The 21,892-nt window shown below is 39.1% G+C and overlaps 1 protein-coding gene across 1 annotated transcript; it reads right to left on the bottom strand.

Moving 5' to 3' along the window:
• Positions 1 to 88: 88 nt before the first annotated feature.
• Positions 89 to 21,786, bottom strand: LOC146310817 (nuclear receptor coactivator 7). The gene is made up of 16 exons (XM_084742694.1): positions 21,637 to 21,786; positions 19,328 to 19,556; positions 16,654 to 16,850; positions 16,324 to 16,403; positions 13,772 to 13,918; positions 12,656 to 12,838; positions 10,378 to 10,509; positions 10,105 to 10,289; positions 9,627 to 10,006; positions 9,376 to 9,535; positions 5,975 to 6,182; positions 5,744 to 5,860; positions 3,947 to 4,099; positions 3,255 to 3,350; positions 2,906 to 2,979; positions 89 to 1,955 (listed from the first exon to the last, which is right to left on the bottom strand). Exons 2-16 carry the CDS (start codon positions 19,429 to 19,431, stop codon positions 1,820 to 1,822), a joined length of 2,352 nt encoding a protein of 783 aa, XP_084598820.1. The 5' UTR covers positions 19,432 to 19,556; positions 21,637 to 21,786; the 3' UTR covers positions 89 to 1,819.
• Positions 21,787 to 21,892: the final 106 nt, after the last annotated feature.

Genomic DNA, 21,892 nt, shown 5'->3' with positions numbered 1-21,892 from the left:
ACAATCAACCACAAAAGTTTTTTTTTTTCATTTTACCTTTGTGCTGATTTTTATTAACTAATCTACAATACTGTACAATGTAAGCAAAGTAGATTGGGGCTGTTTAAGTGTGAGCATGTAACAGATACAATTGAATGACAAAACTGCATTAATCTGAAGTACTTCTTGAGCTTTTCCTTTCATGATCAGAAGCCACAGTGGTGTGCGCGTCAGCACTTGAGATGAAAAGAACAGTCATGAATGAGATCCATTGCAAGTACAGATGTTCTTCAGTTGAGACACTTTTAGAGCTTCACGTGTTCTTACAGGATTATTTTCACGATTCATTTCTGCTCCTTTGACATTAATTGATGAAAACCCATAAATATGATTGGTGTCTGATAAACAGAGCTTGTATTTGTGCGACTGCGGGTTGTGCACGTGCAGTTTTCAGTCAAGAAATCTTTTCATAATAAGAGTGTTTCAAATGTCCAGTGTTAAAGGAAGAGTTTGAATTATTTGAAGTGGGGTTGTATGATGTACTTATTGATAATCATCATAGTAGATGGTGGTTGACACGTGACCAGTATGAGGAGGCAGAGAGGAGTACCAGCACAGGAGCTAAGCAATGTAAGACTGCAAATTGGGTCAGCTGTGAAAAATATTTTAAAATATTTTAGCCACCTTTAAAAGGCCCACCTAAAATAATTAATATGAGTTTAAGTATACTATCTGCTATTTTTAGAATTTCTTAACTATTTTACGTTGATGGGAAACTGCCATTATATAAGCCAAATAGCACTCTTTCTCGCTCAACCAAACTCCATTGGTAAAATCAGTCATTTTACCACACAGAACCTGTGAGTTGCTGGTCTACTGATGTCTGTTGGTTTGTGCTGGTCATTGTGGTGAACTTGAACTAACCTTTTAAAACACCAAAGTTACACAATAACACAAACGAACTAACCGATCAAGGCAGCGGTAAACCAGCAACTCCCATTTTTTCTGCACGGTAAAATGACTGTTTTTACCAGTGGAGTCTGGTTGAGTGAGTGAGAGCAATACTTAGCTTATGTAACAATGGTTTCACTGTCAAAATTGCTGTCTGACAGCAAAGTAAAGTGGTGAAAAATTCTAAATATAGCATACACTTGAACTGATTTTTAGGTGGCTAACACATTTTGCTGCTGACCCTGCCCACAGCAGGACACTGATTAGCTTCCTAGTCTGGTATTCTTGCAGCTTCTCCAAACTCCATCTACTGTCGGTAATATACTGACTATGGATAAATACCTCATACAACCCCACCTCAAATAATCCAAATTACCCTTTCAACTGAACACAGTTATATAAAAGGGGGACATGCATTACCTCTGAAGACAGTTGTACCATCATGTTCACATGATAAATGATGAGATATCATTAAGTTATTGATTCACATAGAGAGCAAAGTGCTGTTTCTGATACTTGTAACCCACTCCATTGAAAAATAAGGACTCAGAGAATCCAGTTTCATAACAGTTCAGCTCTACTGGGTTCAGTTTCTGGTTGCCAAACCCAAAGGAATGAGTCAACCATGACACAGTCCTCCACTCTGAGACACCGAGCTGCTCCAGATCAGCCTTGTTTGGTTCATTCAGTTCACTGGATTCCACAGCACTTAATCACACGGACAGATCCAGCAGTTTGTGGTTGATTTTTTTTTTTACATGGATGTTACCATGAAATGAAAGAGCGACTGTGTTTGTTTTTGCTCAGTGATAAATGCCGTCTTGATAAAGCTGATCAGCAGGGACGAGGTGAGACAAAGAGAAACTTCATCTGCGGTCACTTGGCCTCTTCAGCTGAACGTCCACACCTCCAGCTCCATCACTCGGAAGTCGTCGGTTTCTGAGAGGCAGCAGTTATTGAAGGTGTAGCAGGGGCTGCTGCGACCCAGGTACAAGTTCTCATCCACCCACAGACCAAAGTGACCACTGCAAGGACAAGGACACAAAGAGTAGTAAAGAATAAGAAATGTGTTTTTTGACATAGCTGAATAGATTTCAGACAGAACAGCCCAGTGAGCATTTTTCCATTGAAAATACTTTTTTCAAAAGTAAAAGTTCACATTTAGACCATATGTCACTAGGCTTTGCAGTTGTGTTGCAATGTTTCATCCTCAACAATGTGCAAATAATAGATAGATAGATAGAAACAACAATAACTATTGTCATTTCAAACCATCTTGGCCTGAAGACTAACTTCTCCCAATACTGCAAGTCCTGATGCACATACCTTCAGAGTAGTCCAAGCTTGTCTTGTCAATTATTTTGACTGATATTGCAATTGCAATGTGATTTATATTCTTATTCGTATTATTACTATTATTCTGTTCTACTTATTGTATTGTTCTTATACTTCTCTCTTTAATGGTTCCTTACCTGTGTTTCATTCTCATTGCTGTTGCTGCTATGACACATGAATTTCCCTCCGGGGATGAATAAATGTTTAACTTATCTTATATTAGAGGCAATGATGGTTCTTACATCATTATTCTAATGTAATTGAAAACCATATTAAATTGATTATGGTTTGATTTTTTCAGGGAACTTTACCAAATTAAGACATTTTTTTTTAGTTTTTAGAATATGATGTGTAGGCCAGGACATCTCTTCAGCACAACAATACTTAATTTAAAATGGAATTTCAACACACATTTCATCTTTAACAACTCCTGTGATTTGTGATTTCGACCTACTTCTGAGGAAATGATCAAAATGATTAAAAACTGTTACAACCGATTAAAAGAGGAAGAAAAGACCAATAACAGACACTTCTTAACTAGAAATCAGTGTTGAAATCCCAGTCAGTGCTCACTGGAGGGAACATAAAATTGACTTCAAAAGAGAAAGTGGTAAAAAAAAAGAAAAGAAAAAAGCATTACCTGCCACCACCAATGGCAAAGGAGTCCAAGTCTCCTTTAATAAAAAAGGAGTTCTCTCCAGTCCATCTGAAGCACTGCAGAGAAAATTAAAAAGTCACCACACCTCTGAAACACGGGACTTGCTCAGTTTTTAGTACCATCAATTCAGCAATCAATACCCACATCCCAGCGACTTAATTAAAGCAAATTAAGGGAATTAATTAAAGTCTTCCCGACGTGTTGACCTTCCACAAAATGGAAAATTTGTGATGTTCAGTGCACCTCATCAATTTGCACATCACTTTATGCAGATATGTTACAAATTGGCTGAACCAACAGAACGCCAGCATCGCTCTGGGGACGGATGTACCTTGAAGCGAGGATGCAACATGAAGAGGAAAGTTTCTCCTGTGCCGTAAAACGTTTCACTGAGCTTCAGAGGGTGAGAGAGGAAGGCCCCGAATATCTGACGAAGGAAAGTCACAAGAGAGACAAAAATAAAAGACATTACAACATATATAACTAATATTAGGGATAATATGCAGTGTGTTGGTATTGCTTCAATTTAGAAAGTTCAGTTTTCAAGTTCATGGCAAATAGGTGGTAATATATTGAAAATATTTGATATTTCTTAGAAATTACCCATAAATTACCTCCAAATTACCCCTGAATGTCATGGTTAAGTATGTGATAATTATCCCCAAATTTCAGCTATGATACTTACAAATTATTATATACTTAAGATGAAATTTGGGTTAAATTTGCAGTCAGTTTCAAACAAAGTTCATGTATGTGAAATGGTAATTACCACTTGCTAATCATCACATACTTGCCATAGAATTTGGGGGTAATTTGCCGGGTAAATTCTGAGAAATTAAAATATGTTGCTTTTATTGCATACTTACCCAAGGAATTTGTGGGTTATCTTTGGGTAATTTCTAGGAAATTTCAAATGTGTTGGTTGGTAATTACCATCCACTATATGAAAACAGTACTTGCTGATTACCGCCTGTTTATCATGAAATTTAGGACCTGTATTGAAGTGCTGCCAGTGTGTTGTACCTCATCAAGTGCGTCCTTGATGACAATAAGCACAGGAGAGTCTGTGGCACTGAGTTTCCTGTAGAGGGACTTGAGGCTGGCACCGTGACGGGACGTGCTATAAGTGAGCTGCCAGCTGTGGGCGACTGTCCTGGGGGGAAGCTCCTTACACAGCTGAGAGGAGATTAAAGAGAGGGAAGAAACAGTTAAGAAAGGTAAGAAGGTAAGGGGCATGAGTATGACCAGAACCAGATGGTGACATCTGAATGCGAGGCACGCAGGGCACAGGTACCATCTGAGCGCTCTGAGGAATACTGAACGAGCCGGTCGCACCAGCTCCTCTGAATTTAACTGAGTGCAGTTTTTACTAAACGGAGATTAACTTATCTTCTAATTTAAACAAACTTGTTAAATATTTACACCTCCTAACTGCCAGGTGTAGCTTAGTGTTGAATGGCTTACTGAACCAACTGACAAAACAAAACTAGCTTGCTAATATTTAAACTGTATAAAGTCAAAGAGAGAGTTCACATGTGCATTAGTTTCCTGGTTTTGATCTAATTCGGGATATGGCTCTTACATGGAACATGAAGAACATCATCCATGTTTCTATACGTCTGCCTGCAGGTGTCTTTTGATTTCTCACCATCTCAGCCACTATCAGACAGTTCAGAAAACTACATGCCCCAGTGTCCTAGTTCCTGTTGGAGTGGTAGTATATTTGGGTTTCTCAAAAATATGCAAAAAAAACATGTCCACAATATTCCAAAGACCCAATCATAACCAGAATACTAGAGTGCATATGAATGCACTCAAAGCAACAGCTAACAGATAATATCAATTATGGTCAAGTAAAGTCAACTTTATTTATATAACCCAAACTCACATATCACAAAGTCCCCTTTCAAATATATACATCATATATATATTTTAAATTGGAAAAAAACAGAAAACTGCTACATATCTGACTGATATTTTAATAAGGATGCAAACAGTTGAAGGCTTCTGTTTACAAAATTTATTGCTTTTGATTAGGCAGCAATACAGCAGTATCCAAGCAACCGATTTACACATTACTAAAGTCTCAAAGTCCAAATGAAATAACAATTAGCCCTTTTTACAGACACAGTTCTTGGTGACATTATTTTAGAATTTATTATTAACAGTTTTTTTTTTTAAACCTGCGAGCCAGAAAAATGCTGCAACAACACTGGAAATCTGAGAAGCCACCAATATTTGATACATATATGGCTGAAGGATTTAGAAAATGTGTTCATTATATCTAGAGAAAATTAGATTATCTTTATTACATGGCTTCATTAATCATTCAGTTCTGATCGGTCAGTTGCAGTATTCTAAAGTCTGTTATTTCTGTATAACAGACTGTTGTTATGTATGTTATTTTTTTTGGTACATAATGTAACAAGCAGGATAATGGGCAGGTCATTATTGTGAAATAAACCCCGTGAGGGTGATTCAAGATCCTGCATCACCCCGTCAGGGTTTATTTTGCAATAATGACTTGTTCACTGTACATTATCCCTTACACATTAAAAAGAGATGGAACCTGTCATCAGTCTGATTAAAGGGAATGGTTACTAGTCTAAAAGGTGAATTTTTTAATAGTGTCGTAGGTCAAAAACATTTCTTTTGTGTCACCATGAAGGCCTTTTTTCCTTTCAATCTGTGCTTTTTCTGGTGCATTTGCTGCTTTTTTCTGCTGTATTTCTACAGTACTCTTCAAAATCAATAAGCAGATGTAAAAAAAAAAAGCAGAAATATCATAAATGTTCTCTGTGTACTCTGTGTGTCACTCACCTCTCTGACATGGGAAGCTTCTAAAATTTGGCTGCTCTCTACAATATTACTGAGTCCTTCAGGGTCCCTGTCGACGACCAGGGTCGGTTTGTCCCCGCTCTCTTCCATCAACACCATCTGACCAAAAACAGTCAAAACAAAACACATTAAATCCATTTATTCCAGAACATCAACAGGCGTGATAACCCATTTTTTCTTGTTGTTCTTGTTGTTTACCCTCCACGCTCTCACCTCCCAGTCGTCTCCTGAGCTGCGGTGCCTCTGGAACACCTCTTCCTCTTCTTCATCCTCCTCTTCATCTTCCTCCTCCCCTTCCTCTTTGTCTTCGATGAGCACAAACTCCTCTTCGTCTCGCTCCGCCTCCCCCTCCTCCTCCCCTCCCTCAAGTATGCACAGGTCTGGTCGGCAGTGTGTCAGGTAGGCATACAGCTCGTCTGAGCTGAGGGGGGAAAAGGAAAGAAAAGAAAAGCAGTCACTCAGTGTTGAAATGACAAACAAACCCGACAGCTGCATAAACATGGCAAGAAGAGACTTTACCAGGAGGAGACTTCTGAATGTAACTCAAGCCTTTAAGAATAAATCAAATCAGTCATTCTGCTTTAACTGAGGATGAAAAGTTGGAATCAGCAGCTTTTGTAAAGGAAAGTTAAGACTTGCAGAAACACGTTCAGTTATCCCGCAGTTAGTGGGATGTTCTAATTAAGTTTCCTTCACCTCACCAACCTCGTAAAGCTTTACAAGAATATTTTCTTCTTAAAAACTTTAAACAGGATCACACAGTTAGTGAGGAATTGGTTGATAGGCTGTAATATTTATATATCAGTGCTGGAAGAAGTATTCAGATCTTTTATTTAAAGCTGCAAAGGAACTTTCATAATGTGTTGATTTTTGTGGCCCCTGTGGAAAAAAACGTGACCAAAACAACAAAATATAACATCAAAAATAAAGTAATCAAAATCTGCTGTAATTGATCAATCAGACTCAAATATTTTACAAAGTCATGCAATAATTTGCAATAATGACCTGCTCATTCATTATCCCTTACCATACAGGTTTGTTAAATACTTGATTCTGATTGGTCAAGTACGACTGTGTCCAATAGCAATGGTCTGCTGCTGAGAGGTTAGAATGCCGTGACTGACGAATACTTCCAACCAACACTGTTAATGTTTGGATGGAGAGCTACCTTTGTACTTCACTGTGGTGAAGATGATAATGTTTTGATAATGTTCACTGAGTGATGAGAGTAAACAGGGAAAATCAATATTTAACCGAATTAACCAGTTTGAGCATCGCAGGTAGATGGAATATGTTAAAATGAGGCTGAAGAGGAGACAGTTCAGTTGAGTACCACACAGCCCATGAAAACAGTCGTATGTCTTTCCAAAGTGGCTGTGTTTGAATAACGTTGGTGTTTAGGGGGCAGAGAAAGTCCCATAAAAGATGCCCCTCAGTTGCATTATGGGAAAAGTAGAATCCCGATTTTGGAACTTGACAAATGGACTAAAAGTGAGGACATCTCAGCCAGGAGCAGGTCTAGAAAATATCTGAATAAAGGGGGGACAGGCTGAAAGACACAGAGACAGAACAAGGGCATTTTTGGAAAATGAGTAAAATTGTGTTTTTTCATTCATACTTGTGAATTAAAAATATCTGAATTTAAAGTTATATGTTTTGCACATATAAAAATAAATATGTTTAGCTGAATGTAGGTGTCAGGACACACTTTTCTTAGCTTATAGACAGATACCTGTGCAATGAAGGAACAACCATAGTACAATAAAATGTATCGTGCCCAGTAATGCTAATGTTCTCCACAGTGAGCAGCAAAAACTGAAAACTCAACATTCCCCCCTGACACGACAGAGCAAAATGTTCTGTGTAGCCAGAGGAAATTTGTACAATTTCCTTTGACCACAGAATTCCAGAGGACAGGCGCTGTTTTTGCTCCAACAGAGAAACTTTAAACTCAGAATCTGTGTGTAATATTTTACCAGGCTGGAAGATAAAAAAGCACCAAAGATTTTTATGCAGTGTCAGAGGATGCAAATAATTAATCAGGTCCTTGACTGAAAGTGCACTACACCTCTCTCAGACCCAAGACAGCAGATGAAACGCAAGTATTATTCATCATCTGTTTCTAATAGACTGCATTACAAGCCTTAAAAGTTGTATAGATCTTTGAAACTATAGTTTTCTTCTATTATAAGATATTAATCTTTATATGAAGGCTCATATATTGCTTAAAATATCACAATTCTTCAGTTTATGTACATTTTTCTTTTGTTTTTATTGCACACTTGCTTCTGCAATGTAAAGATCTGTTTTTCATGCCAATGAAGCCTCTCCGAATTTGAATTTGTACAACAGAAGTTAACTATAGAGCAAAGTGAAAAGAGGCTAAACTCAATAATGTCCACTGAAAGATGTTTTGTTCTGAGTTGTGTGTGCCTCTGTCAACCAGAACCAAAATTAAATGTATCACTATGTTCTTTCATCAAGGTAAATATATAACACAAATTAAAATAAAGCACTGATGATCAGGGTTGTTGATGTGTGAAATGAGGGCAGCGTAAGGACTCATGCACCACAGATGATGTTTTGACCAACAACACATTGATTCCCTGGTCATTACAGTGAACACAACTTAGTATCAAATCAAAAAGCAAATGACAGAGAAAACATGAGCGCATCCTGCAGCCTGTTCCACTGAAAAACACCAGTCCAGATGTGTCAACAAGAACAGAAACGCACTGGTTTATATCCAACATCGTGCACCAGTGATACTGCAATATAAACAGACTGTGTTTTACATGTGTATCAGTGATCAGTGTGGCTGGGGCTCTCTTTCAACTTTTGGATCAGCCAGTAGTTTAACAAATAAGATGAACATACAATGAATTAAAAATAACAATTACCATTACTTTAGTATTATAGTTGGAACCAATCAGATCCAGTCTCAGTACTGGGTGCTGATAATGATGTAGAGTCTATAGCCTGATGTTTTTATGACAGCTGTCATAGAGTCAGTTTGTTTAACTGCTGTTCATATACTGCATATATATATATATGTGTGTGTGTGTGTGTGTGTGTGTGTGTGTGTATGTGTGTGTGAAGATCAGTGACATACAGAGAGGGGGAGGAAGACAGGAGGTGAGACAGATGGATGTGCAGACAGGAGCAGACATGCCGTTATGGTACATGTCTGGTTGTCTGAAAGTCTCACGGAGATGTTTACACATTCACAAGATATGTATTTGTTGGCTGTCTTAATCTGCACAGTCTCTGGAGTTCAACCTTTAAAACACTGTCAGAAATTTTCAAAAAGGTAATTCATCCAGATCCTATGATAGCTATTTTTGGCATACCAGGAGAGAACATTAATGATCTCTGTGCCCTGTGGAGCTAATCTCAAAATAATTAAATGTGTCACTTTGTTATCACAAAGATTGATCCTCCTCCAGTAGAAGATTTCTCATCCACTGAGCTGGAATCAGAGGCTGAGCGATGTTATACAGCATCTCAAACTTGAGAAATTGAGATTCACAATATGTGGCTCCTCTGACAAGGTTGAGAGGATTTATTTTCTAAATTCTGTCTCTTGTCTCTGTCTCTGCCATTAGTTACTGTACCTGTCTTGTGACAGGGCGAGCCAGGCGTCCCTTCTGGGTAAAGTTTTGGCTGAGCCCAGCTGAAGGCCTCCCACACCCTTCTTCTTTCCTGCAGAGGGCTGAACCCGCAGCCGCACAAACATCAGACTCCCGGGACTGCCACCTGACGACCTCCGAGGCACTGAGAGGAAACGAGAGTTGAAGTGTGGTGAAGAAAATAAAAGCAAGAAAACAAACCATTTCTCAGACAGATCATAACTTCACATTTATACCTGCAGCCTGATTCTTCACAGACGTCCTCTCTGTCTCATCAGCGTGCAGCAGCTTACTCGCAGCTTCTTGGCCTCCACAGCAGAAGGTGGCAGCACTGCTCAGGACGCCTACGCCCAGGACACCGACAGGCGCCTCTGACAGCACCTCTATCGGGCTGCTGTCGAGTTCCCCCTCAGCCTCTGCCATATCTCTGCTCTCTGTCTCCTCCTCTTCTTCCTCCCCAGAAACCTCCTTGGTGAGGCTCACAGCCAGATTGGACAGCTCTGACGGAGCCACAGACTCCAGAACCGCTGGGGCCGGCTCCTTCCTCTGGTGGGGGACGCTGCCTGGTCGCTTTTTGGCGCTTTTCAGCTTCTGGAAAAATGTCTTTCCTTTTTTCCTAAAAAGAGATTAACAAAAAACATGTATTTACTTTTCATGCAATCTGTGTGTGTGTCTGTCTGTTTGTGTGTTTTGGAGCAGTGAATCATTGCTGACCTCTGCTGGGATGTACTGAAGTGAACGTGTGAGATGTCGGAGAAGAAGGAGACAGACGCCAGATTGTCCACGGAGCAGGACAGCAGGTATTCCTCGCAGCCATGTTCCTTCACCAGCGGATGTGTCTTACACGGGTCAAAGAAGATCTTATTAGACGTCACCAGCAGGATGCCTGAAACCACACCCTGACAGAGAGGGACGGGACATGTTCGTGTCAGTCTACAGATGTCCATAGGTGTAGAAAGCTGAGAGCTAAGTGCTGTTGACACCCACCTTGCGGTCTGTGATATAGCGACAGAAGAGTTTGAGGTACTGCATGGCCTCTGGTCCCTCCCCCTGACAGCACTCTGGAGGCAGAGCCAATAAGCAGAGCTGTCCGTCAGGCATCGGCACCGCCTCCACATCCTGTCAGCATCACATAGTGTATCAGTGTCCACAACCACATGTGATAAAATAAGAACTGAAATGATTGGTCCACAACAAAATCAGAGTTTCCACAGGTTTCAACAAGTTAAATTAATGACTAAAAACCATTATGAATGCAATTTAAGAACTATTTAAGGTTCATAGTTGCATGTTAATTCAGTTAATTCATCTCATATTACTTAAATAATATTATTTAATCTCTTAATGAAACTGCCAATCCAAACATGTTAGACATCTTGTCTTCTCCACTTGAAGGTCATTAGTGGTTATTGGTTCCATGCTGGTCTCATGTTGTAGCTCTTACAGCATGATCAATACAGATTTTTACCAAAACCACATTAAGCAAGACAATATATAGGCACACATATTATAAAAAATGCATGTATAAAATTCAAACTATTGGATTTCAGATCTTTTTAAGGATCTACACAACTGAATAACAATTTTAAAAGCCATTTTAAAAGCAAAAATTCAAATTTACTGATTTTTTTTGTAGTAAACAGAATAGATTTTGGTTTGGGACTGTCAGGCAAACAAAACAAGCAATTTAAAACATCGTCGAACCAGGAAACATTTCAGGACTGAAATGAGGGAAATAAAAATTAGTTGTTTAAAATAAAACAAAAATACAATGGAATAAAATACTCCATATGACAATAATGACTGGCAGATTAATCAACAATGACAATAATTGATCGCTGCAGCTGTTAGTAAAAGCGGAAAACACAAACAAAGCAACTATAGCTGATAAAAAGAATAAATTTTCTGCGTCTATATAATTTTCACATTTGTCTCCATTCATAAAGAGCTCCACTATTTCATGCCAAAATCTAAATCTATGTGAAGTTCATCATATTTTTGAACACATAGTCCTTAACGTAGCATTTTCAATTGTCAGATTCTTGCTCGTTGACGTAATTTTGCAAACACAAAGACTTCTTCTCCAAATACCACATAATAATGTTTTGTTGTCTCCTCACTCAGCGCTGTCATGTTTTGAAGACCATGTCTTGTTTTGGTGCTCGTTTCCACAGCAACATGTCCTGTTCATTTGATCCATTATAAAATGTTCCTGACTCATTTTTCTTTATCACAGCTCATATCTGTCTAATAACTGGGAAAAAAAAATGCACGATGAGCACATTAAGATGAACAGACACTGATGTCACACAATCTGTTTAAATACAAAGATGTTTCTATCTTTTTCTATTTCTTTCTTTTTGTATAGTTCATTATTTTATCGGCTGTAGAGCACCTGCACCACCTCTACCCACATCTGAATGCACTACAGCAAACACCAGGCACTGTCAATACTGTATACAATCTGTCTTTTTATGATACTTATTTCATTTAACTCAGCACAGGGTTTAATCTTGGTGCCTGCAGGTAATAAAATGCTTAAATGTTGCATGAGGTCTTAAAATTGCTGTTTGGCAAACACTTAGCTCAAAGTTATACTTTGACCTGTTGTGTCAAAGGGTCAAAATATTATTTAACCCAGGACTTATTCTTTATCCTTCTTCACCAGTGGTGGAAGAAATACACAGATCCTTTACTGAAGTAGAAGTTCTAATATCACACTTTCAAAATACTGTTTTTCAGGTAGAAATCCTACATTTAAAATCTTGTTTGAGTAAAAGTACAAAAGTATCATCAGCAAAATGTACCAAAAGTATCAAAGTAAAATTATAATCAACTGTGGCTCCCACACTCATCATTGTACACTTTATGATTTTGGTAAACTGGCCCTCACTAAGTTGATGTACTCGACTGCATTTGTATTTTTCCGTGTACAAAGCCATGCTAGAAAACTGCCCTCATATTTCTGTAATCTCCTGACGCGAACCTTCAGCTTCATTCCACTAGGTGGCTTCCTGACCAGGTTCATGAGGGTTTGCACTGAGCCAGGAAAAAGCCTTCTCCTTTTTTACTTCTCTGACGTGGAACAGTAGAGCTGTGAGACAAATGTAGTGATTTTTAAGTAGCATAAAATGGAAATACTCAATTAAAGTACCTCAAAACGGTACTTAAGTTAGTCTGCTGTTCACTTCTTTAAAAATAATGCAGAATAAGTGTTTCCCAAATTGGATAGCACGCAGTAAAGGTTGTTATTTTTCCTACTCACCAGTAGTTTGTCATATTCGGCCTCTGGTGAGGGGGACTGTGGATGAACAGCAAGAGTATCCAAAGAGTCTGGATCGGCCTCCACCTCTCTCTTCAGGTTTAGATTGGAGTCTTTAGAGTCCGGTCCTGGCTGAGACGACCCCTGACCGGTGGGAGTGTTTTTCCCCTTCGGGACGACCAGCTGCTTCAGAATGGAAGCCATGATAAGAATAGCTCTGACATTGAAATAGATCTAAACTAGTGACACCAGTTACTACTTCCTCTTTCCACACGCCTGCATTTCCCCCTGTTCTTGTTGTTTGTAGTCACATCTCTGCTCCATGTGACACAGATATGAGGGTGGTGGATGAGTGTTACAGCCACAGTAAATGCGGGGAAAGGGGAAAGATCTTATTTTGCATTTCAAATTCACTCAGTAATAGCAGGCAAAGCAACCAGTGTCATTTCCATCTTTTAAAGGGATAGTTCAGATTTTTTTTGAGTAGATCTGTATGAGGTACATCCCCAGTTTGGAACAGCAGCAGGAGTACCGGTGTAGGAAGCTAAGCAATATACTGCAGTGGACATTGTCAGCAGCAAAATGCATTTAAGCCACCTAAAACAATATCCATCTATAAAAAAATCAATATCAGTTTAAGCCTAAGCTATATTTAGAATATTTTCCTCGCTTACCTTGCCATCAGACAGGTTTTTTTCAATGAGAAACTTTCTCCAAAACCACCAAACTGCATTGACAAAAACAGTATTTTTACCCCACAGGACACAGGAGTTGGTGTTCTACTGCTGCCTCAATCTGTTAGTTTGTTTGTATTGTTGTCTGACTTTCTGTGTTTTAAATGGTTAGTTTGGATTCACCAAAGTCACACAATAACACAAACTAACTAACCAATTGAGACAGCAGTAGACCAGCAACTCCTGTGTTCTGCGAGGTAAAATTACTAATTTTGCTGATGGAGTTTGGTTGAAGTGGTATTTGACTTATATAACGTCAGTTTCTCATCAGAAAGGGCTGTATAGACAACATCATTTGAAATAATCCAAACTATCCCTTTAGCACATATAATGTACACACTTAATAAGCGCCAGGCACCATCGTGTGCTTACAGTTGACCCTTACTTCTCTGGGGATGAAGGCAGCAGACGAGGACTGTAAATTCAAAGAGGAGCGGGAGGGAGGATGACCCATTTTGCCCTCTTCTGCTGAGGAGGCACCAACACTGTTGAACTGAGATGAGACGCTGAACACTGTGTCCCCAGGGAGACCCTAAAACACAAAAAGCAGAAGAAGCTCAGATCTGATCACCCAAGGGGTTATTCTTTATTCATGCGTAAGATGACTCAATTTATTTTGTAACCATCTTCAGATCTTAGATTTGTTCTAAGAAATGTTTTTGCTGTGCTGCAGTGAAAGAACTTTTTTTTTAAGTGCAGGACAATAAATGCAATATTGAAGAGCTCTGCTAACCTCTAGTTTAGTATAATTACACCCTTAAATACCCAATGCGTGCTTCCACTCTAAATCAGCTCTAAATGTGTGAATCAAACCAGATTGGATGTAAATCTGTTAATAATATACATTATTGCCTGAAGAATAGAAACAGTGGGAGCGAAGCATCGGTTCCACAACTGTCATCCACTGACAGATGGATCCACTGACCTAAATTAGATTACTGCTGCCTGACAGATTATGTGGTCGCAGAAAAGCTGTGTGCTGTTGTGTGGGAGCGAGCTTGTGGATGCAGATAAACTATGCGTGTTTGTGTATTTTCTATATATATGGATGAACATCATCTTTTGAATTTTAAACATGCACTCCTGACACTACGAACACAGGCTGCTTGAGAGGAAAAAATGAGGATGTGTAGCTAAAATCTCTACTTGCACCAACAAGGATTCATTTTTAACCTGATTAAATCATGCTTTAACTTTAAATCATGTTGAGACAGACTGAAACCAATCAAATTTTATGATTCATCTCTTCTTTCTTTCTGTCCAGCAGATCTATTAAAACAGTCTTTTATTTCCTTGCTGTCCTTTTTAAAATCTTCCATTATTTGTACGTGTTGTTCCATTAATTTGGCCAGCAAGTTTTTCTCACAGACTGAAAAATTAGAGTTTCTCTGCTGACCCATCATGAGTAGGCTAACTAGCCTAACTAACTTTTTAGCTGGCTAGCAAACAATGTAATGTTTTGCCTCTCAGAATAACACAATACCATTTAACAGCACCACAAAATACATAAAGTTGATTTAACACCTCTATACTAGACTATAACTCTTGATTGCAGACCTAATGTGTTAGAGTGCGTTCATTTTAGCTGGGTGGACCTAATAAACTGCCAACTGTGCTTCCACTTCAGCTCGACAGACAAGCCAGGCGACTTACAGACAGACAGACAGACAGAAATTTGTTGCTTTATAGTTAATTATTTGTCCATATTGCAGTATTAATTCAGCAAACAAGCTTTTCACAAAGACAGCAAAATGAGAGCTCCTCTGCTGAGCCATCGTGAGGAGGCTAACTAGTGTTGTAAAAATTCTTCGTCCAAATAGTGAGAGTTGCTTGTTCTCTGAAGAATTACCAAGCCGCTGTGATGAATCAAATCTCTTAACTTCATGCAGCGTGGAGAGAAGACTCAAGCACAGTCTTCTCTGAAGGTCTTTCACTGTGTCTTGCCTTTTATACAAAAACAACAGTCGCTGATTCCATGACAATTCGATGACGGTTCAGTTTCTGAGTACAATGTCCCATTGATTTTACACTCAAACTTACAGTTATCCTCACAACTTTGAGACAAAGAATCCCATAATCAGTACAATGAATATTCATCAACATCGTTCATCTTCCACACGAGGCCCAACTAAGTTTTCAGCAAGTCAGCAAACAAACAATATATTGTTTTTAACAATTTAACAGCACCACAAAATACAAGAAGGTAAAAGAAAAACATTTTCAGCAAAAACTGACGATTAATTGTAGCACTGCCATGTTAAAGCACATTAGTTTTAGCTCAGCTGTACCTAATAAACTGGCAAGTGCATATATGTCATATATTTAGCTCAAAAATGTGTAATATAATGTTACTAAAATGGTCGAAATGCATCAATTTCTAACTGAAGCTGCAGATGTGTGATGACTTAAATGAGCAGAAAAATAAAAAAAAAGGAAGAAGGGGAGAAAAGATGATGATGAAGGAGGATGATGTGGCAAATTTCCAAGCAAAGGGCAAACAAATCAGAGTAGAGCTCTGACTAATGATTACTAGCACATTCATGATAATTATCACAGGCAGCAAGAAAAATCAAAAACCCAGCTGATAAATACCTTAGAACAAACTTCTGAGTATGCATTCCTCCGGCTGTACTTGTTGTAGAGGCTCTGAAACAGTCTTTGTTTTCCCATGGTGACAGAGAACAGGTCTGACGCCCTGAACGTTGGACACTCTTTATCAAACCCTTCTCAGACCATAAATTGCATAACCAGTAACCAGCCACAGAGTGCTTACTCTAGCATACCTAACCAGATGATATACAGATGCAGCAATAAACCGTTTATCAGTCAGTTCAACTTCCCATTTCTTCTCTTACCTGTTCCCACAGCCGAGTTCCTCAATGCACACGAGAAGTACGATAATGCCTGAAACGTCAAAAACAAAAACATGTGACTCACCCTGCTGCCTGTGCTGTCATCTGACGGTCCACCCATATGCTCTTGCTTCACTGCAGCATTGTTCAGATCCCATGAAGTCCCTGTGAGCAACAGAAAAATCAGCTTATGTCTCGCCTGATGACAAAACATCCTGAGCACAGCAGCAGTGTGAGGAAGCAGAGCCTCATCACCGCTTCCTAACAGGATTAATACACCACAGTTCATAAGGCTGCCATTTCTCTCTGTATGAAAATGACTTCATGCAAAGATGCGAGATTGTCAACAGGCTCGGTGTGAGGAGTATAAAATGTAAATTATCCAACAGCCGGCTGATGCAAACTACAGGAGCACCTTGCAGGTAGTACTGCCGCAGCTTGGGGTTTCTGATGTGGGGGATGTGGTTGAGCGGCCGGCCCGCGATGGGCTGGTTCTGACGCTGGCCGCTGGCCGTGGGCTCCAGCATCACTCTGGTCTGAGGTTGAGTCTCCCAGGGCCGCTTGGCGAAATGTGGAGGCTGAGAGACGCCGGGGGGGAGCTTCGAACCGAGCCTGAGAGCAATGCAGAGAAAAGTAGCATAAAATGAGAAATTAGAGAGAAATGCAGATTTCTTTACCATTATGCTATATTTTAGTCACATCTGCACAAGAAGTATCACAATATATATGCACTGACAATAACTGTAATATTAAATCATCTTAACAATCTGCACATCATATTTCAATCAGCACTTAAATTAGAAGTGTGAATATGAGACCCTGCCCTGCATTTCCTTTTAATGTCTCATTGTTTTGCTGCACTTGAAATGTTTCACCGACCCAAAACCTTGGCATTTAATATACTGATGCATTTAGAACAGCTTGGACAAATACTACTGACTCTGCCTTCAAACATACTGCATGCTCTTTTTCTTTCCGTTCTCACTTTGTCTATTTGCAATGATTTCTCAGCGTCCAGCGAGGAGGAGCCAAAACACATTCCTTCAACATTACAAATTTAATTGCCCATATTAAGAGCTGTCATCTCGATCATTGCCACAACTGTGTGAAGAACAAAGAGAAATAGGCACCAGCAAAACAGAGGGCCATCGCGATAAGAGTAGGCAGAATAACATGTTAAGTCTAATACAAGAGAAAATTGATGTTCTCTACAATTAGGTAGGAAAAATACACGTGCATATATCAGCAATCTGCAGAAATGAATTGGAAAATATTGTCAAAAATCCAATATCGTGCATCCCTATGAGCAAGACATCCCTGGATTGTTCACAACGCTGCTGCAACAGGTTCAAAACAAATAAACTTTACAATCTCACTTAAAGAAAGTTAATGATGTCACCAGGTCACAGTTTATAGTTTTAGCTCACTGACACACTGAACCACCTGAGTGTGTGACCTAATCAAAGAATTTTATAGATTTTTATTTCACAGCTGGAAATCATAAAATATCACTTTATTCCATTATGATCATTATATACAACATATTTTCACTGGAATCACATGATGATTATATGATTGGATTTTTGGCTTTATTCACTGTCTATATGAGATTTTTTTTATTGATGACATGATCTCCACAATCTCTGCTGCAGGTTCAAACTCACAAATGGATTCAAATACAAAAGAGATTACATCTAATTTGTATTACCAGTTATTTTAGTTATCTATTAACATGCTGATTATTTTCTAAATTCATTGATTATTGATTCAAATAGTCAGAAAATACTGAAAATGGCCATCACAAATCTTCAAAATGCTTATTTTTTTGTATATACTTTCAGGACTTTTATGCCTTTAATTTTTAGGGCAGCTGAAGAAATGACAGAGGGCAGAGGGAGAGAGAGTAGGGAAATGACATGCAGCAAAGGACCATGGGACCATCAAACCCACAGCCGCTGCAGAGGACTCACAGTCTAAGTACATGGGACGAACGCTCTACTAACTGAACTGACCAGGTCACCCAAAATGCTTATTTTGTTATGGTTTATTTTGTCTATCAAAAAGTCAAAAGGTAACACTTTATTTGAAAGGGCGTGCATTTCACTGTCATAACCATGTCAGGAACCCTGTCATGAGCATGACGGAGCCTTTATGAATGTTTATGACAGTTGTCATGTTGTGGTCTCATGACAGCCGGTGTCAAAACTAAGGCGAAATGGTTTCTTTATGTTTGATAATGGCAAGTTGTCATAACAGAGACATTATTGGCTTGACAAATTGTCAAACAATGTCAACTTTGCATTAAAAATAACATAATTGGCCAAATGACAGTCATAAAAATTCATAAAGACTCTTTCATGCTCATGTCAGGTGTTATGGCGTGGTTATGAGAGTGTGATGACAGACTTATGCACATCCCTTTAAATAAAAGTGTTACACCAAAGATTTTCAATTTACTATCACATTATGCATAATGCACGCAATTAAAAAACACAGTATTTTTTGGCATTGACATGAGAAACAACTTCTTAATTATCAAAATTGTAGCGAATTAATTTTCTGTCAGTCGACTAATTATTCCAGATAACAAAGCAATAACAAAATAATCTAAGTTCAAAGGTTAACGCACTGGCTTTTGTAGCTTTCGACCATATCTCATGGTCTTTCAGATTTATTTCATTAAATGAATGATTTCTATTTTAGGGTGTATTTTTCCTTTAATTGCAGGACTTCAAGTGATCACTGTTTGGAGTGTTTGACGTGTGAATGTACAGAGCAGCGTTCGTTCCCAGTCTGATCAGAGTTATTTATAGGGGAGTGGGAGTCGTCTGCGATGGACAGGGATGGAAGTGAGTTCCTGGCAGCACGCTGCAGCAGCTCTCACCCACATGATGATCTGTGATTGAGTCCTTCAGTGACAGCGGATGAAAACAGCGGATGGAAATGAGCATTCTGAAATAAAAATCAATCGAATAATGAAAGACCTAATTGTAGCGTGCTTAAATCTGCCAGCCAAACTTGTCACATGTCGGCTCAGAGCTTTCCCCTTTGTTTGCTCTCCAGTAATCCTCATATTTCAGAGGCCTGACCTGGTCTTGACGTTGCCGAAGTAGCTGGTCCTGGTCTTGTCCCTCTGCGGCTCGTGGTCCATGGCTCCTCGAGAAGTCTCGGGCCTCCTCACAGACTGAGCCATTTTCTGTGTTTCTTTAGTTTGACGCTGGCAGCGGTGGCAGTTGCAGGCGGATGAGGGGCTCAGCTGGCATCCTTCCTCCTTCTTTTATTCCCCATGCCTTCTTCCCTTTGCCCCAGTTACAGCACCTACACCAGACAGCGAGTCATAAAATGTGGCTGATTTTACAAACGTGCAGGCAGAGGGAGGGTAAAAGTTGTACCTGCAGCCACATGATGATGATGATGACCCCATAAAGAAGTGAGCTACAGACTTAAAGGTAGAGTTCGCCAAAAAATACTAATTCAGTCATGAGTTTCACAGGAAGACAGTGTTGCAGAATCTCCCAAACAATTTAAGTGAAGGGTGACAAGTGTTCAAATGCAAAAATAAATAAATAAAATGGCACCATATTGCTCATCTAGCGTAATCCAAGTCTCCTAAAGCCCCAACATGCCGTTTACACACCATTACCCCACACACACCCAGTTCAGACATGCATGTGAACATGACTCCAAGCTAAGGATCCACAGCGAAGATTCAGGCTAAAAACATGATGTAAATAACATTTTTTTAGTCAGCTTCTCATATCTGGGCTTTAGGAGACTTGGATTACAAAAGACGAGCAGTATGGAGGCATTTTATGTTATTTTCTTGTTGTTAAACTGTCTAAGAGATGCTGTAACAGTTTTCCTGTGAAACTCCAGCAGTGTTTTGTGCACCACAAAAACTAAACCTGACCTTTATTCAGCATGAGGCTGAGTAGATAATGACTAATTTTCCTTTTTAGATGAACTATCCCTTTAATACAGAAACTGAGACATTTTCAAATTCAATTAAACTGTCATTAAATCCATACAGTTAGTGTATGAGTGTGGTTGTAATCAATGTTTCTGAGTTTTTGGTTTAAGGTTGCTGACAAGATGGAACAAATGTAATAATATATCGAATATCACAATAATAAAAATTGTCAATACTAAACCAGGCTGTGATGATATATATTACATGGCTACTTAAGCAGCAGAGTCAAGGTTTCAGGTTAATTGATTATGTGGTATTGGATCGGTATTGATCGATGAATTGATATGAAGGAAACAATTACCTTTTCATCCCTACAACACAGTTATCGCGTCATATTAATGACAAGATTTAGGACTATACAATATGTTTAAGAACATCTTGGTTATTTACATGACATGTGTATTATTGACATGATAACAATATTTCAATTTTAAAAAAACACTATTATCGCAAACACCAGAATATTACTTGTTGATTTTTGCAATCATTCCTGAAAAAGCATAACAAAAGATTAATAAGATATATAAAAGAAAGAGAATGTAATGACGTGTAATGGAGGCAAGATATTTTACAGTTTAACAGTAAACACTATTGTCCAAGATGATATCAGGACGATGAAACTGTGAACTTTCACCATCATTTCTAATAATTATATGCAATTAGAGATTTCCATAAATAGAGAGGAATATATGTATATTTTAAACCTGAATTAAGAATCCTGCCATTACCGATATTAGGCTAATAATATCAGTTTATTGTTATATTGGTCGAGCTCTAGGACACAGTAATGGAGCCAGGTTTCCAATTCAATTAAACTGTCAATCACTCCATATAATTAGTGTGTAGGAGTGTGGATGCAATCAGTGTGTCTTGAGGTCAAGATTGCTGAGAAGTGAGGTACAGTTTGCACTGCTGAATAGTTTAATATTTAATATTTCTATAATAATGTTCAGTATAATATTATGATAAGATGCTTTTAAAATGCATCAGATGCTATATTTCCTGGCTCTCAGCACTGCACAGCTGTATTTACACATGACATAAGACTGTGTTCATATCATGCTAAAGGAATGTATCTCACCACATCCTGCAAAAAGCCTAATTTCGGCACCTCGTGACACATCCCTATGGGTGGTGGTGTGTCTGACATCTCTGAATGAATAAACAGCAACGTCAGGGTTAGCTTAGCTTCGCCCTGCATCCTTCACGAGCTCCCAACATCACTCAGTCATATGGTTAATATTGACCACAGTTTGCTTCCTGTAAATGCAGGAGGTGTAATCATCACCGTAGAGGAAGTAAGCATTTTAGACGACATTACAGAATGATCGAGACTGCTGCTATGGCAGGAAAAAAAAAATATTACATCAGCATCCCGGCAGAGATGAAGAGGGAGCATCAGGTAAAGTGAGCAGTGTCTGCACTAACCTGTGTCCTGTAGCCCGGCAGGGATAGAGACGGGTGGCGGTCATATGAGCGCCTCTTCATATTGCAGTGTTATGATATCACTGCAGACAACAGTAACAAGTTCAATATTCAGGCTCCGCCCAAAGCTTAAAGCGCCGCCGCGACGTCAAGGTGTCAAGATAGTTCACCCCTCACCGACCGGCAGACGACAGCGAGGAAGGAAGTAGGAAGGAGGGATTCATCTCGTCTCTTCAGACATCTTCGGTCTCTCCTCAGT

The sequence above is a fragment of the Lutjanus erythropterus genome, chromosome 18 (assembly GCF_056507025.1).
Source record: "Lutjanus erythropterus isolate fLutEry1 chromosome 18, fLutEry1.hap2, whole genome shotgun sequence".
NCBI lineage: Eukaryota > Metazoa > Chordata > Actinopteri > Lutjaniformes > Lutjanidae > Lutjanus > Lutjanus erythropterus.
The sequence above is the reverse complement of the archived record's forward strand: the minus strand, read 5'-3'. Positions and strand labels throughout refer to the sequence as shown.